The sequence below is a fragment of the Cynocephalus volans genome, chromosome 13 (assembly GCF_027409185.1).
Source record: "Cynocephalus volans isolate mCynVol1 chromosome 13, mCynVol1.pri, whole genome shotgun sequence".
Classification (NCBI taxonomy): domain Eukaryota; kingdom Metazoa; phylum Chordata; class Mammalia; order Dermoptera; family Cynocephalidae; genus Cynocephalus; species Cynocephalus volans.
The window spans coordinates 32,670,453-32,684,739 of NC_084472.1; the positions used below are offsets into that span (position 1 = coordinate 32,670,453).

Consider the following 14,287-nt stretch of genomic DNA (forward strand, 5'->3'; position numbering starts at 1 on the left):
TCGGCGCTGCCGCCTGGGGCTGTTCAGTCGCGGCGCCGCTCGGGCGCTCCCAGGAGTCTTCTTTAATGCCGGCCTGAAACCTCGAATCCTGGATAGGGCAGCTGGCCGCCTTCAGTGCGGCCCCAGCCTCCGGGATCCTGGCTGCATCCACAGCAGCCCTGGCGCCGTGTTCCCTGTTTCAAGACTCACTTTTGCAGCTAAGAATCAGTTCTTTTCCTGCTCCACACTTCAAAGCTGTTGCCTGTAAATGAGGCAGCCTCTCCTGCCGGGGGCAAAGTGGCGTTGAGCCCCCACGACCGGCCAGCAGCAGCAGTCCTCCCTTAAGAGATGGCCAGAGAAAGGTCCACAAGTTTCCCGGCTGCCTGAGGCCCAGTGGCCACCTTTTCCACCTCAGCTACTCCGCGCCAGCCGCTGCAGCCGCCGCCATCTTGAAACTCCTGAATAATGTTTCTGGAAAGAAAGCTTTCTTATTATACTAGTTCTCTTTTTGTAGCAGTATTATGGTTTTAGCCTTTCTAAATTTCTCCTTTTGAAATTCAAAATAGTTCTTTTTGTCTTGAATGTATAACAATTTGAATAGTAGGGCTTATTGGGACATTTCATGAATTCACTGCAGAAGAATAAATGTTGTCTTTGTGTTTGCATGATTGACTTGCCCTCAGTGTTTGTTCTTCAAAGCTGAAGCCCATCTTGAAATTATTTATTCTTAATGCTTAAAATAACTTGTCAGTTCCCCAATAATGAGCAAACTGGAGCACTTAACTCCTTGCTTACAAAATGAAAAGAAAAGGAAAAGAAACTAACAGAAGAATGTATATTGCAGGATATTTCACTTGAGAATAAGAGTGGATAAAAGTTTCATGCAAAAGGGCCTTCCAAAATTTTTACAAAACATGTGGTTGTGAATATATGAAGATGAACTTTTAAAGAATATTAATTTTGCTACATTTACTTCAATTACTTTGCTTTCTAGTTTTTGTTTTTAGAAGTTAGTTATAAATTCCCAGGTTAGAAGAGATGATGAATTATAGCAGACATACAGAACAGGAGCAGCATTTGGATATTGGATAATCTCCTATTGTATTTTCCTTTATGTCCTGCATAGTTTCTGATGAAGAACAATCAGTAGTATATGTTCCAGGTATGATTTTCTGTGTTAAAATTTGGGAAGCTTTCATTGCTCCTTGAGTGGAAGGGGAAAATAAAACATTAGGACAACTTTACAGGTAAAACTGGATGTAGGGGCCGGCCCGTGGCTCACTCGGTAGAGTGCGGTGCTGATAGCGCCAAGGCCCCGGGTTCGGATCCCATATACGGATGGCCGGTTCGCTCACTGGCTGAGCGTGGTGCTGACAACACCAAGTCAAGGGTTAAGATCCCCTTACCGGTCATCTTTAAAAAAAAAAAAAAACAAAAAAAAAACTGGATGTAGAACAGTCTATTGCAACCTAAAATTTGGTTTCTGAATATTTGTTTATTTATGTATTTTTAAAGTTTGACCGGTAAGGGGATCTTAACCCTTGACTTGGTGTTGTCAGCACTGCACTCTCCCAAATGAGTTAACCGGCCATCCTATATAGGGATCCGAACCCGTGGCCTTGGTGTTATCAGCACCACACTCTCCCAAGTGAGTCACGGGCCGGCCTTGGTTTCTGAATATTTGGCATAACCCTATTAAGGTTTGAAATACTGGCTTATTTGGGGGATTAGCTAGGTAAGTCAGCTTTTAATGCACTTGTATAATACTTCATGGATTAAGAAGGCAAGAGATTCTTACTTGCTATTTTATGAATAATAGCCTAAATTTAATACTTCAAAGAAATTATTAAATTTAATATTTTGATACAGGATTTAGGTAAGAGACTCTTTAAAGTTTATTGATTGTTACTAGATGAGTTGTACCATTGAAGGTACCCTAGTTATGTAAAAAGAGGCCCTTGATTTCCTCTTAGTTATGTATGACATGTTATAATTTTTTGGTTTTAATGTGACTTATGAATGTTCACAGCATCTTTTAAAAATATTTCAGTTGAATCTTTAATGTATGTCTTTAAAACAACTTTTTCATGATTCACTATATGTTAAGAGAGCTTTAAAATGAAGTTTATAAAGTAAAAGAGTTTTCCCCATCAGTTTCCATAAAGTACAGGATACCAAGGAAGAGGTTGAAGGGGGGAGTGTTTGAGAGGATGAGAAGATACGATATTGAAATCTTGTTTAATGGAAATCCTTAGGAATTTCTACAGAAGGAAATATCAGATCAAGACAGAAGTTGATGAGTCCCAAAGCTGATGTTAAAGTTAAGGCTTCCAGGGTAACTGATGCTTCAATCTCCATGGAGTCATTAAAAGGTGCAGGAGACTCAGTAGATAGACAGGTCAGTAATTTCTTATTTTTTTCTTATTCTCCAACATCTATAAATGCTGACCAATAAGGGTAGAAGAGCCTTTGAAAATATATTAGGTGATCTGCAAGCATTCTTAAAAGGTACAGAGGATTCTAGATCTTTTCATGAAGCTGGGTATGAATATAAAGTATCTAGATTACTCAAGGGTTTTGCTCCAAAAAATCTAGACTTGCTTTAAGCCTTCACTAAGAAAATGTATTATCTTCATATGTCTCAAAAGACTAACATTCTCATCTGTGTGACATGAGCAAATCAAATAGCCAAGAATTTTTAAAAAATTAAACATCCTTTATATTTGTTCTTATGAATTTGTTATTAAATGGATGAACCCTTTTATATAAGAAAGATACTTTATTAAAAGAAAGTTAGCCTGTGTTATTACTGTTGTTGTTATTTGCTTCACTTGGAAAATAATGATATAAAAATTCTTACTTTTTATTACCCAATTATTGATTTCTCACTCGTCTTTAACTCTGTGATAGTATCTATGCATTCCTTAGGTGCATGTCCTACGTGACTAGTTTATTTTACTTTCCTTTTTTTATATTTTCTCTCCCTAACCAGAGTTTAAGTTACGTTTTGGAAACTGTGACCTGTGCTGAGTCTTCCCACTGCCTGTTTTGTAAATAAAGTTTTGGAACACAGTTATGCTCATTCTTTTACATATTCTCTACGGCTGCTTTCATGTTACAATGGCAGAGTTGCTACAAAGACTGTATGCTACCAAGCCAAAAACATTTACTATCAGACCCTTTGTAAAAAGTTTTTCAATCCCTGCTTTATGTTCTTGAAGACATTTCCAATATCTAGTTTGTTACTGGAGATTATGTTTAGTAGTGTACAAGATTTACATGGGCTCAAAAGTCCTCCTACCTGTGTTACTTGTATCCCTAATGTATCCACTTTGCACTAGGGTGTGACTGGTTGAATTTGCAAGTTCTTATCAAAAATTGAAAATGCTTTTTTCACATAATGGTTTGTTTATTTTATATTGAACAATAACCTTCTGTCGGATTAAGTCCATATTTTTGTTTTATTGACTTATTGGCTATAACTCTTGGTTGGGTTATTTCAGTGGCTTCTTTAGAGATACTAATATACTGTTTAACTTATCACAGCCCATTTTCAAGTGATATTTTCCCATTTCACCTATAGTTTAAGGACCTTTCAACAATATACTTCATTTCTTCCCTTCTGACTTTTGTGATATTGTTGTCATACATGTTACTTCTATGCACAACCCCCAAAATGTTACTACCTTTGCTTTAAATGGTCAACTGTCTTTTTTTTCAAATTGAGATATAATTCACATATCATAAAATTTACCCTTTTAAAATGTACAATTCATTGTTTCTTTGTTTGTTATTCTGCATATTCACAGAGCTGTGGATCCATCACCACAATCTAATTCTAGAACATTTTTTTATCACCTTAGAAAGAAACCCCATACCAATTAGCAGTCACTCCACATTCCCCATTCATCTCAGCCCCTAGCAACCATTAATCTACTTCTACTTTGTATAGATTTGCCTATTATGAACATTTCATATAAACGGAATCACATATTATGTGGCCCTTCATGTGCTTCTTTCACTTAGCATAATTATTTCAAGGTTCATCTGTGTTGTATCATTACTTCATTCCTTTTTATCGCTGAATACACATTTTGTTTATCCATTCATCAGTTAATGAACATTTGGGTTCCACTTTTTAGTTATTATGAATAATCCTGCCATGAACATTCATATGCAAGTTTTTGTGTGGACATATGTTTTCTTTCTTCCATGGGAAATAATACATTTGTTTTATTTTATTTTTCTTTATTTTATTTTATTATTACACAATGTAAAGATTTTTCTGTGGCCCTTTACTAATTTCTCCCTAACCCTCCCTTCTTCCCCTTTCCCAACTCTGGTGCCCTCAGTTCTGTTCTCTCCTTTTGAGAGTTCAAGGAATTATTGTAAATGTTCTATCTTTCTTTCTTTTCCTTTTTTGTGTATTTATTTATTTTTTCAGCTCCCACTTATGAGTGAAGACATGTGGCATTTCTCTTTCTGTACCTAGCTTATTTCACTTAACATAACTTTCTCTAAGTTCATCCATGTTGCTCAAAGGGCAGAATTTCATCCCTTCTTAAAAATGAATATAGATACTTATTTATAATATAGATACATGGTGTATATAAATATTGTAATAATTTATATCTAAAATATTACCTGTATCATATATTCCTTTTTTTCCTAAAAGGGAAATTTATTTAATGTAAATGCGTATATTAATAAAAAAGAAAGATCTCAAATAACAGTTACCTTTGCACCTTACAAAACTAGGAAATGAAGAGCAGACTAAGCCCAGACCTGGCAAAGGAAGTAAATAATAAAAATTAGAGCACAGATAATAGAAATAGAAAATAGAAGAAAAATAGAGAAAATCAATGAAACCAAAAGTTGGTACTTTGACATGATCCACAAAATTGACAAACCTTTACCTAGATGGACTAAGAAAAAAGAGAGGAGATTCAAGTAAAATCAGAAATGAAAGAGGGGTCATTACAATAGAATTTACAGAAATCAAAGGGTTATTAAGAGATGCTGTGAAAAATTGTTGGTCAGCAAATTAGATCATCTAGATAACATGAATAAATTCTTGGAAACGCCTCACCTACCAAGACTGAATTATGAAAAAATACAGGGTTTGAACAGAACTATAACTAGTAAGATGAGTGATTATTGTTTTTTGAATTGCTGATGCAGGACATCCTTGAGGATTTCTTGCAGAGCTGGTCATATGGTAGTGAACTCCTGCAGTTTTTGTTTGTTTGGAAAATACACTATTTCTCCCTCATTTCTGAAGGATGGCCTTGCTGGACATGGTATTCTTGGCTGGAAGTTTTTTTCTTTTAGTATTTTGAATATATCATCCCATTTTCTTCTGGCCTGTAGAGTTTCTGTTGAGGAATCTGCTGTTAGTCTGATAGGGGCTCCCTTATAGGTGACTTGATTCTTTTCTCCTGATCCATTAAAGATTCTCTCTTTGTCTTTGACATTTGCCAGTTTGACTAAAATGTGCCTCAGAGAGGATCTTTTTGGGTTGAATTTGTTCTGGGATATTTGAGCCTCCTGGGTCTAAAGGTCTGTGTCTCTCCCTATACCTGGGTGGGAAATTTTCCATTATTATTTCACTGAATAGGTTTTCCATGCCTTTTTCTTTCTTCTCCCCTTCTGGAACACCCATAATCCGAATGTTCGTGTGCTTAAGGTTGTGTTCTAGCGCTCTTAGATTTTCTTCATTTTTTTAAATTCTTTTTTCCTTTTTTATGTCTACCTAGGTTATTTCAAAAAAGCTGTCTTCAAGATCAGAAATTCTTCTGCTTGTTCTAGCCTGCTGCTTAAGTTCTCAGTTGTGTTTTTATTTTGTTGAGTGAATCTTTCAGTTCAATGCGTTCTGCTACATTCTTTTTTTAAGGTATTAATCTTCTTGTAAATTTCCTCCTTCATATCCTGTTTTTTTTCTTGCTTCATTGTTGTCTGTGTGTTCTCGTATCTCAGTGAGTTTCCTTAAGTGTTGCTCAGAATTCCTTTTCACTGACTTCAGGATTTTCTTCTCTATAGGATCTGGTATTTGAGAATTACTGTATTATTTTGGTGGTGTTATATTCTATTGAGTTTTCATATTTCTAATATCTCTACATTGATGTCTGGTCATCTGGTAGAACAGTTGCTTCTTCTGTTACTCTGGAGTGGGCTTTGAGGAAAGAGACGTCCTCTTCTTTTTCCGGTCTCCACTGGTGACTCTCTCCTTGTGTCAGTGCAGTCAAGTGTCTGGCAGGCTACCTGCGTGGCAGCTGTGGCTACTGCTGTGGCATTGAACTGCTTTTGCAGCAGTTGTGACTGTGGCAGCGGCTGTTGTGGGCCACCTGCGTGGAAGTGGTATTTTCAGTGTGCTCCTTGCCCTCTTCTGGGCAAGGGATAGTACCCTTGGCTCCTGCCTAGGACCCCAGCCATGCTCTGCTGCTTGCCTGCTTCTGAGTGGACAGGGCTGCCCTTGGCTCCTGCCTAGGACCCTGGGTGTACTCTGCTGCTTGCCTGCTTCTGGGTGGAGGTGGCTCTATGTTTTCAATTGTCTTAGCTAGAAGTAGAATTGCTGGGTCAGATGGTGATTGTATGTAACCTTTTGACAGGGCGCCAAACTGTTTTCCAAAGTGGGTACATCATTTTACATTCCCACTAGCAATGTATGAGGATTCCGGTTTCTCTGCATTTTTGCCAATATTTATGTCCATCTCTTTGATGATAGCCATCCTAGTGGGTGTGAAGTGGTATTACATTGATTTGCATTTTTCTGATGACTAAAGATGACAAGCACCTTTTTATGTGCCCCTTGGCCTTTTATATATCTTCCTCAGATATCTAGTCAGAGCCTTTCTAATTGAGTTTTTTTTTTTTTATTGTTGAGTTATAATAGTTTTTATAGATTCCATCTACAAGTCCCTTATCAGATATACAATTTGCTAATATTCTTTCCCATTCTGTGCATTGTTCTTTCATTTTCTTATCGGTGTCCTTGTTGGTAAGCACAAATTTTGATGAAGTTCAATTTGTTGTTTTCTATTGTTTCCTGTACTTTGGTGTCATATCTAAGAAATCATTACCTAATCCAAGGTCACAAAGATTTATGACTATATTTTCTTCTGAGAGTTTTATAGCTTTAGCTTTTACATAAACTCTTTGTTCCATTTTTGAGTTAACTTTTTTATAAGACGTGAGGTAGTAACGCAGCTTCATTCTTTTGCATGTTGATATCCAGTTGTCCCAGCACCGTTTTGTTGAAAATATGTCCTCTCCCTTTAGATTATCTTGGCATCCTAGTGAAAAATCTGTTGAACATTAATGTAAGAGGTTATTTCTGGACTCTCAATTCTATTTCATTGATTTATATTTTTTTACGCCAATACCACACTGTCTTAATTACTATAGCTTTGCAGTAGTTTTGGAATTGGGAAGTGTAGTCCTTCAACTTTGTTCTTTTTCTAGATTGTTTTGTTATTCTGGGTTCCTTTGTGTTTCCACAGGAGTTATATAGACTCTGCAAGTATTTTATGCTTTTTGATGCAATTATAAATGGAATTGTTTTTTAAATTTTACTTTCTGATTGTTCACTGCTAGTGTATAAGAATACAGTTTATTTTTATGAATTGATATTGTATTCTGTAACCTTGCTAAGCTCGCTTACTTCTAATAGTTTTTATTTTGGGGAATTGCTTACAATTTCCTATATATAAGATTATGTCATCTGTTAATAGTGATAGTGTTACATATTCCTTTCCAATCTGGATGCCTTTTATTTCAATTGCCTTTTAAGGAGATTTTTAAAATGCACCAAAAGTGTTTCAGATCTACCTGCGTAGTTGCTATTTCTGATATTTTCATTCTTTTGTGTGCATCCAGATTTCCATTTGGTATTTTCTGTCTGCCTAACAGCTTTCCTTTAATATTATTATAGTGCAGATACACTGGGAATGATGCTTTTCAGCTTTTGTATGTGTGAAAAGTCTTTATTTTTCTTTCATTTTTAAAAATTTTTTAAATTTTTTTATTTTTAAAAGATGACCAGTGAGGGGATCTTAACCCTTGACTTGGTGTTGTCAGCACCACACTCTCCCAAGTGAGCTAACCAGCCATCCTTACATAGGGATCCAAACCCATGGCCTTGGTGTTGTCAGCACCACACTCTCCCAAGTGAGCCACGGGCCGGCCCTTTTCTTTCATTTTTTAAAGTTATTTTTATTGGTTAGAGAATTCTGAGTTTATAGCTTTTTTTCTTTCAGTATTTTAATGATGTTGCTGCAGTGTTGCCTGGCTTGAGTTGTTTTTGAAAAGTCTGTTGTCATTCTTATTTTTATTCCTCTTTAGTGTGTGTGTGTGTGTGTGTGTGTTTGTGTTTAAATTCTGACTGCTCAGCATGGATGGAACTAGAAACCATCAGGTTAAGTAAAGTAAGTCATGCACAAAAAGACAAATACTGTAGGGTATCGCTCATGTGGAATCTTAAAAAAAAAAAAAAAAGCAGTTCTCGTAGAAGTAGAGAGTAGAATAATAGTTATCAGAGATGGGGTAGGGGGAGGAAAGGAGGAAAAGTGGTAAATTAATGGTACAAAACTATGTTGTCTACAGTATATGCATGTATTGAAACAGCATGCTGCACTCCACAAATATGTGTAAGTAAATGTTCAAAATATTTTGAATAAAGTAACAAAAAAAAAATTCTGGCTGCTTTTAGGATTTTTTCTTTATCATTGGTTTTGAGCAATTTGATTATAGTATTCTAAATGTCTCCTGGGGTTTGTTGAGCTTTTTAGTCTTGTGGGCTTATAGTTTTCATCAAATTGGGAAATTTTGCAGCCATTATTTCTTCAGATATTTTTGTATTTCCTTCTCTCCCCTTTTTCAGTGACCTCACTTACACAAATATTAGGCCACTTGAAGTTACCTGACAGCTCTCTGATCCGCTGTTAATTAAAAAAAAAATTTTTTTTGTCAGTCGCTGTTTATTGGTGGATAGTTTGTATTGCTATTTCTGTGTCTTCAAATTTATTCATCATCTTCTGCCATGTCTGATCTGCCACTAATCTCAGCCAATGTATTTTTCATATGAAAGGATGTAGTTTTTTATCTCTAGAAGTTCAGTTTGGGTCTTTAATTTTATATCTTCCATGTCTCTACTTAACACGCCCAATCTTTTAGCTTCTTGAACATATGAAATATAATTATAATAACTGTTTTAATGTTCTTATCTGCTAATTCTATCATCCAAGTCATTTATGGGTAGGTTTTGATTGAGTAATTTTTCTCCTAATTATAAGTTGTATTTTCCTGCTTCTTTGCCTACCTGTTTATTTTTTCCTGGATTCTACCAGATAGTATGAATTTTATAGTTCTGAGTTCTGGATATTTTTATGTTCCTAGAAATAATCTTGAGCTTTGTTTTGGGACAGTGTTCAGTTACTTGGAAGTAGTTTGATTCTTTCCAAGCCTGAATTTATGCTTTTAAAGGTGGCACCTGAGCAGCTAGTATAGAGCCAATATTGCCAACTATAGGCAATACCCTTCTGAATACTCTTCCTGATACCCCTTAAATTACAAGGTTTTCTACTCTTGCTGGTGGGAACATGGACTATTCTTTACACTGTGTTAGCAACAGAAATTATTCCCTCTGTTCACTTTGGGTTCTTTCCCTGGCTTTGGGTAGTTTCTTCATGCACACATATTAATCAGTACTCAGTTGTCAACTTGAAGGGAATCTTCAGATCTCTGGAGCTCTCTTTCTATGCAGCTGTATTCTCTCCATTACTCTGCACTGCGAATCTAGAAACCTTGGCTTTCCTGAGCTCCAAGCTCTGCCATCTCAACTTAGAGAGATTGTTGGGCTCTGTTTGGGTTTACCTACTTTACTCTCTGAAAACTCTCCACAGGCAGTTAGCTTGGACAATAGTAAGGCTCACCTTGTTTGGTTCCTCACTTTCAATGAATCATTACAGCACTGTATTTCCTGTTGTCCAATGAAAACTGTTGTTTTATATATTTTGTCAGGTTTTTTGCTTGTTTCTGGAAGTAGAGTAAATCTGGTCCCTGCTACTTTCATGGCTTATCAGCAACTTCTTCCATTACCAAATCCAGTGCCTTCTTTCCCCAGTCTGTTTGATTTTTTCAATCATTAACACTGTTGATCTTACAGTCTTCTTGAAAGTTTTTCTTTACTCTTTTCTCCCACACTATTAAATGCTTCTGATTCTCCTCTTGTCCTTTCAAATGCCAACTTTAATGTAAATTAAATTAAAATCGAATTAATTAAAATTAAAATCAAATACGAGAGGTCTTCAAAAAGTTCATGGAAAGATGCATATTATCTTTGAATTCCATTTTTCCATGGACTTTTTGAAGTATCTTTGGACTAAATTTCTTGGATTTGTAGATGACTTTTCTCTTTTTTTTTGCTTTTTTATTTTTATTTAAAAAAAATTTTTATTGAATCAAAATTGCTTATACATATTTGTGGGGTCCAACGTTGAGATATGTTGATCAAATCAATATTACTAGCATATATATTGTTACAAATCATACTTATTCTTTATGCCTCTTGTCCTATTTCACCCCTTTCCCCTCTAGTTATCCTAGATTTCTTCTCTCCTTCTGAAAGAATAATGGTTACTCTCTTGATTTCTTGCCTAGATGACTTGTCCGATGCTGAGAGGTGTGATCAGATCCCCCAATATTATCATAGAGCAGATGCTTCTTCTGTCACTCTGGAATGGGCTTTGTGGAGCGAGACATCCTCCTCTTTTGTTTATCTCTGCTGGTGACTCTCCTTGTGTCAGTACACTCCAGTGGCTGGTGGACCATCCGTGTGGTGGTTGTGGCATCTAGCTGCTTTCACGGCAGCCATGGTTATTGTGATGGCTGTGGTGGGCCACCCACATGGAGGTGATGTTTTTGGCATGCTCCTTGGCACTGGCGGTGTGCTTGGTTGTGGGGGGGGGGTCCAGTCCCCAGGTCCCTGGGTGGGCCTCAAGGCCCTGGCACGGTGTGCCTGGTTGTGGGAGGGAGGGTCCGGTCCCCGGCTCTGTGGCTTGAGTTCCTGGGTGGGCCCCTAGGTGCTGGCGCAGTGTGTCTGGTTGAGGATTTGTAGGTGATTTTTAAAAACTAATATTTTTTCTTAATTTTAAGTGTGTTACATAGTTGTAGGGTAAATTCCTATTCCCCCTCCCCGTGCATACCAGCGTTCCCTGTCCTCCCCTGGGAAACTACCCTGTCCCAGGTAGTTACCCAAGGAAAGGCATGTCTCCTTTAAGACAAATGAAAGACTGGGGAAGCAGGGACCCTAAGTAAATGAATTAGTACGCTGGTGCTAAAGCACTCTGGCACCAGGAGAGTAGTGAGTAGATTAACTTATCTACTCAGCCATATCTCCTGCATGCTCTGTGTTATGTGAGCTGGGTGAGGGTCTGTGCATAAGATTGCAAATGATTTACACCCCTACTTTTATCTGTTCGATATATAACTGTTGTATGTACCCTGTGGCAGTGTGGATATCTTGCTGGCTGGCTGCCGTCAGCGACTTCCATAAGTCTAATAAACCAGTGTCTCTCTCTATTGAAATCCTGGTGAGTTCTTTGGAATAGGCAAACACTATACGAGTGCCCTCTCCGATTTGGGGCTCCCATGATACAATAGTTATTAAAGAAAAACTTAAAGCATGGAAAAGTATAAAGAAAATAATAAAAATCTAAACAACATTCATAATACCATACAGCTGACACTTTAAAATCTTTGTTTTTTTCTGACTTGAGAGCCAGACCTACCTTTCTAACTTCCTGCCTAGACATTTCAACAATGAATGTCTTACAGGCATCTTAAATTGAGCATACGTAAAACCACATTCTTTTTATTTTCTTACCATCTCCTGTTTCCCATTTCCTTTTGCTACCCCCTTTACTACCTTTGGCTATTACTATTTCCAGGATTCACTTTAGAGGTCTTTGGTTATTCTTGGTTACCTGAAGTAATTGGACTAGCTTACTTTGCAGGTTGCACAAATGCCAAGGATCATAGTTCCTTCCTTTTGCACATTTCCTGTAGTTCCCTTGTGAATCCCTGAGTTTCATGGCTTTATAGACACCTCTTGATGCTAAAGTACTGGGGAGAACTTTTTGTAGTGCAATAGATTGGCTAATACAGTGTGTAAGAACACAGACTTTGGAACCTATGTTTGAGTCCTGATTTTGCTCTTTAACTGCTATAATCCTGGGCATGACATGTCCCCTTAATGTAGAATAGAAATAATACCTACAATAATAGCATTGTTGTGAAAATGAGATGGAATGAACCTTAGGATATTTTGAATGCTTAGTAACTAGTGCCTCTGCTACTTAGTCCCTTAAAGCAGCTTGGGGGATATGGTGTAAGAAAAGTTTTCCATCTTTCATCACGTATTTGTTACTGTGACATTCACCAAGGGAAAGTTATTTCCCTGATATTCCCTAGTGTTTAAGTAGGAACATCTTCTGCTTTAAGTTCTTTCTGTATGCTTTTCTGTGCAAATTTCATGATGTCACTTGGTGGACACTAAGTTCCTAAGCCTGTTTTGATTTTACAGCAGTTTAAATGAAACAGGTAGATAGTGTTTTACCAAATAAAAGGTACCTAAGAAATTCTACTTTCCATGCTTATTTTAACAGATTTCTTGAAAAGAGTTAAAAGTTGTTTTTAGAAAAAAATTAACTGAAAGATTTTTTTGTTTTAGAATTTCTGCAAGGAGGGAACAAAGAGTGCATCATTGAAGGATTTATGTCTTGCAGACAAAAGACGCATTGCAAACTTAATTAAAGAACTGGCCAGGTGAGACAAAAGCTTATATGAAATGCATTATTGTACTTGCATAAGAGAGACAGGTCTTTTTGAAAACATAAAATTACAAATATGTTTTTATGTCATTATGTCATTGATCTTTTGGGAGCAAAGACTTTTAGAAAAAAGATATCCTGTGGTACCAAAGAAAACTGCCAAAAAAGGCTAAAAAAAAAAAAAAAAATACTGGAAGCAAACTACTCTCCAATTTGTATTTTCTTATTTATTTAATTTCCCAAGTTTTTTGATGCAAATATTTGCAGCAGTCATCTATCAAGAGAAAAATTTTAAACTTAGCTCTACTGTTGCAGTAGGTTAATATTGTTGTAATCAGAGTTACCTTTGGTTTTATTTCAGCTGATGAACAGAAAACAACAACTTATTGTAGTCTGTTGCAAGAGTATCTGCTGTTGCTTTGCTACTCCTAATGCTTTCAAATAAGGGATTTTGAATTTGGAGAATCATAGTTCCTATTACTATTCTGTTTATTAATGATGTACTTGAGGTGCGTGTACTTTGCACGTATAATTTTTTTGTCAATATACATGTCCAATTTTGGGGTCTTAAAAAGTTCTTAATAAATCAAGGTATCTATAGAGAAATGTATTAATGTAAATTGTAAAAGTTAAATTTAGGAAGAGACCATACCTAAAAGTTGATACAGTAGTACTAGTTTTTTTTTTTTTTTTGACCAGTAAGGGGATCGCATCCCTCAGCACAGTGTGGTCTGCACCACACTCAGCCAGTGAGCATACCAGCCATCCCCGTATAGGATCCGAACCCGCGGCCTCAGTGCTACCAGCGCTGCACTCTCCCGAGTGAGCCATGGGGCCGGTCCCAATAGTACTAGTTTTTGACATTGAATTGCACATTTGGAAATAATAGGTCTTTTTTCTTTATTTGTAATTAAAGATAACTATATTAGGTGTGTTTCAAAATTATTTCATGTTGAGGCCTTGAAATAATGTTTGTAGAGGCTCTTATAAAAAGACTAAAGTTTAAAAATTACCTTACTAAATCATGGTTATCAGTAATGACAAAAAATAAAGTGATGTTTTGGAGGCCAGAATATAGGGTATGAGAATTCAAAGTATATGCTGAATTTGATATACCACCTGAGATAAGTAGTAACCTCTTTCATTAGAATTCTTTGGCTGTTCTAAATCTCTAGAGTAGAGTTTTCATTAACTTCATACGGTGTTCTTTTGTTGGGAAGACATATGTTATCCTCAGTATTTGAAGATAATCTACTCACAAGGCTATTTACCACGTAGAAGACTGTGGATATCTTTATTACATGTTCAGTGGCATTGAAAAAATATTACCATTACTTTGACTCTATTTATTAAAAGTCCTGAGTTGCCATTATTGCACTGACGGGCCCATTTTATTTTAGCTGCCAGGCTTGGAGAATACCTGAAATATTAGAGCATATTGTTTTGGTTTTAATAATCCTCTGCTTTATAGCAAGATTTTA

The 14,287-nt window shown here is 36.5% G+C and overlaps 1 protein-coding gene across 3 annotated transcripts in view; it reads left to right on the forward strand.

Moving 5' to 3' along the window:
* Positions 1-14,287, forward strand: part of KIAA1328 (KIAA1328 ortholog) — a 357,584-nt gene that overhangs the window by 12,712 nt on the left and 330,585 nt on the right. For all 3 annotated transcript variants that reach the window (XM_063077081.1, XM_063077082.1, XM_063077083.1), the window contains exons 2-4: positions 1,106-1,141; positions 2,235-2,377; positions 12,707-12,801. In XM_063077081.1, the coding sequence (XP_062933151.1) occupies positions 1,106-1,141; positions 2,235-2,377; positions 12,707-12,801 (274 nt within the window). The remainder of the gene's footprint in view (positions 1-1,105; positions 1,142-2,234; positions 2,378-12,706; positions 12,802-14,287) is intronic.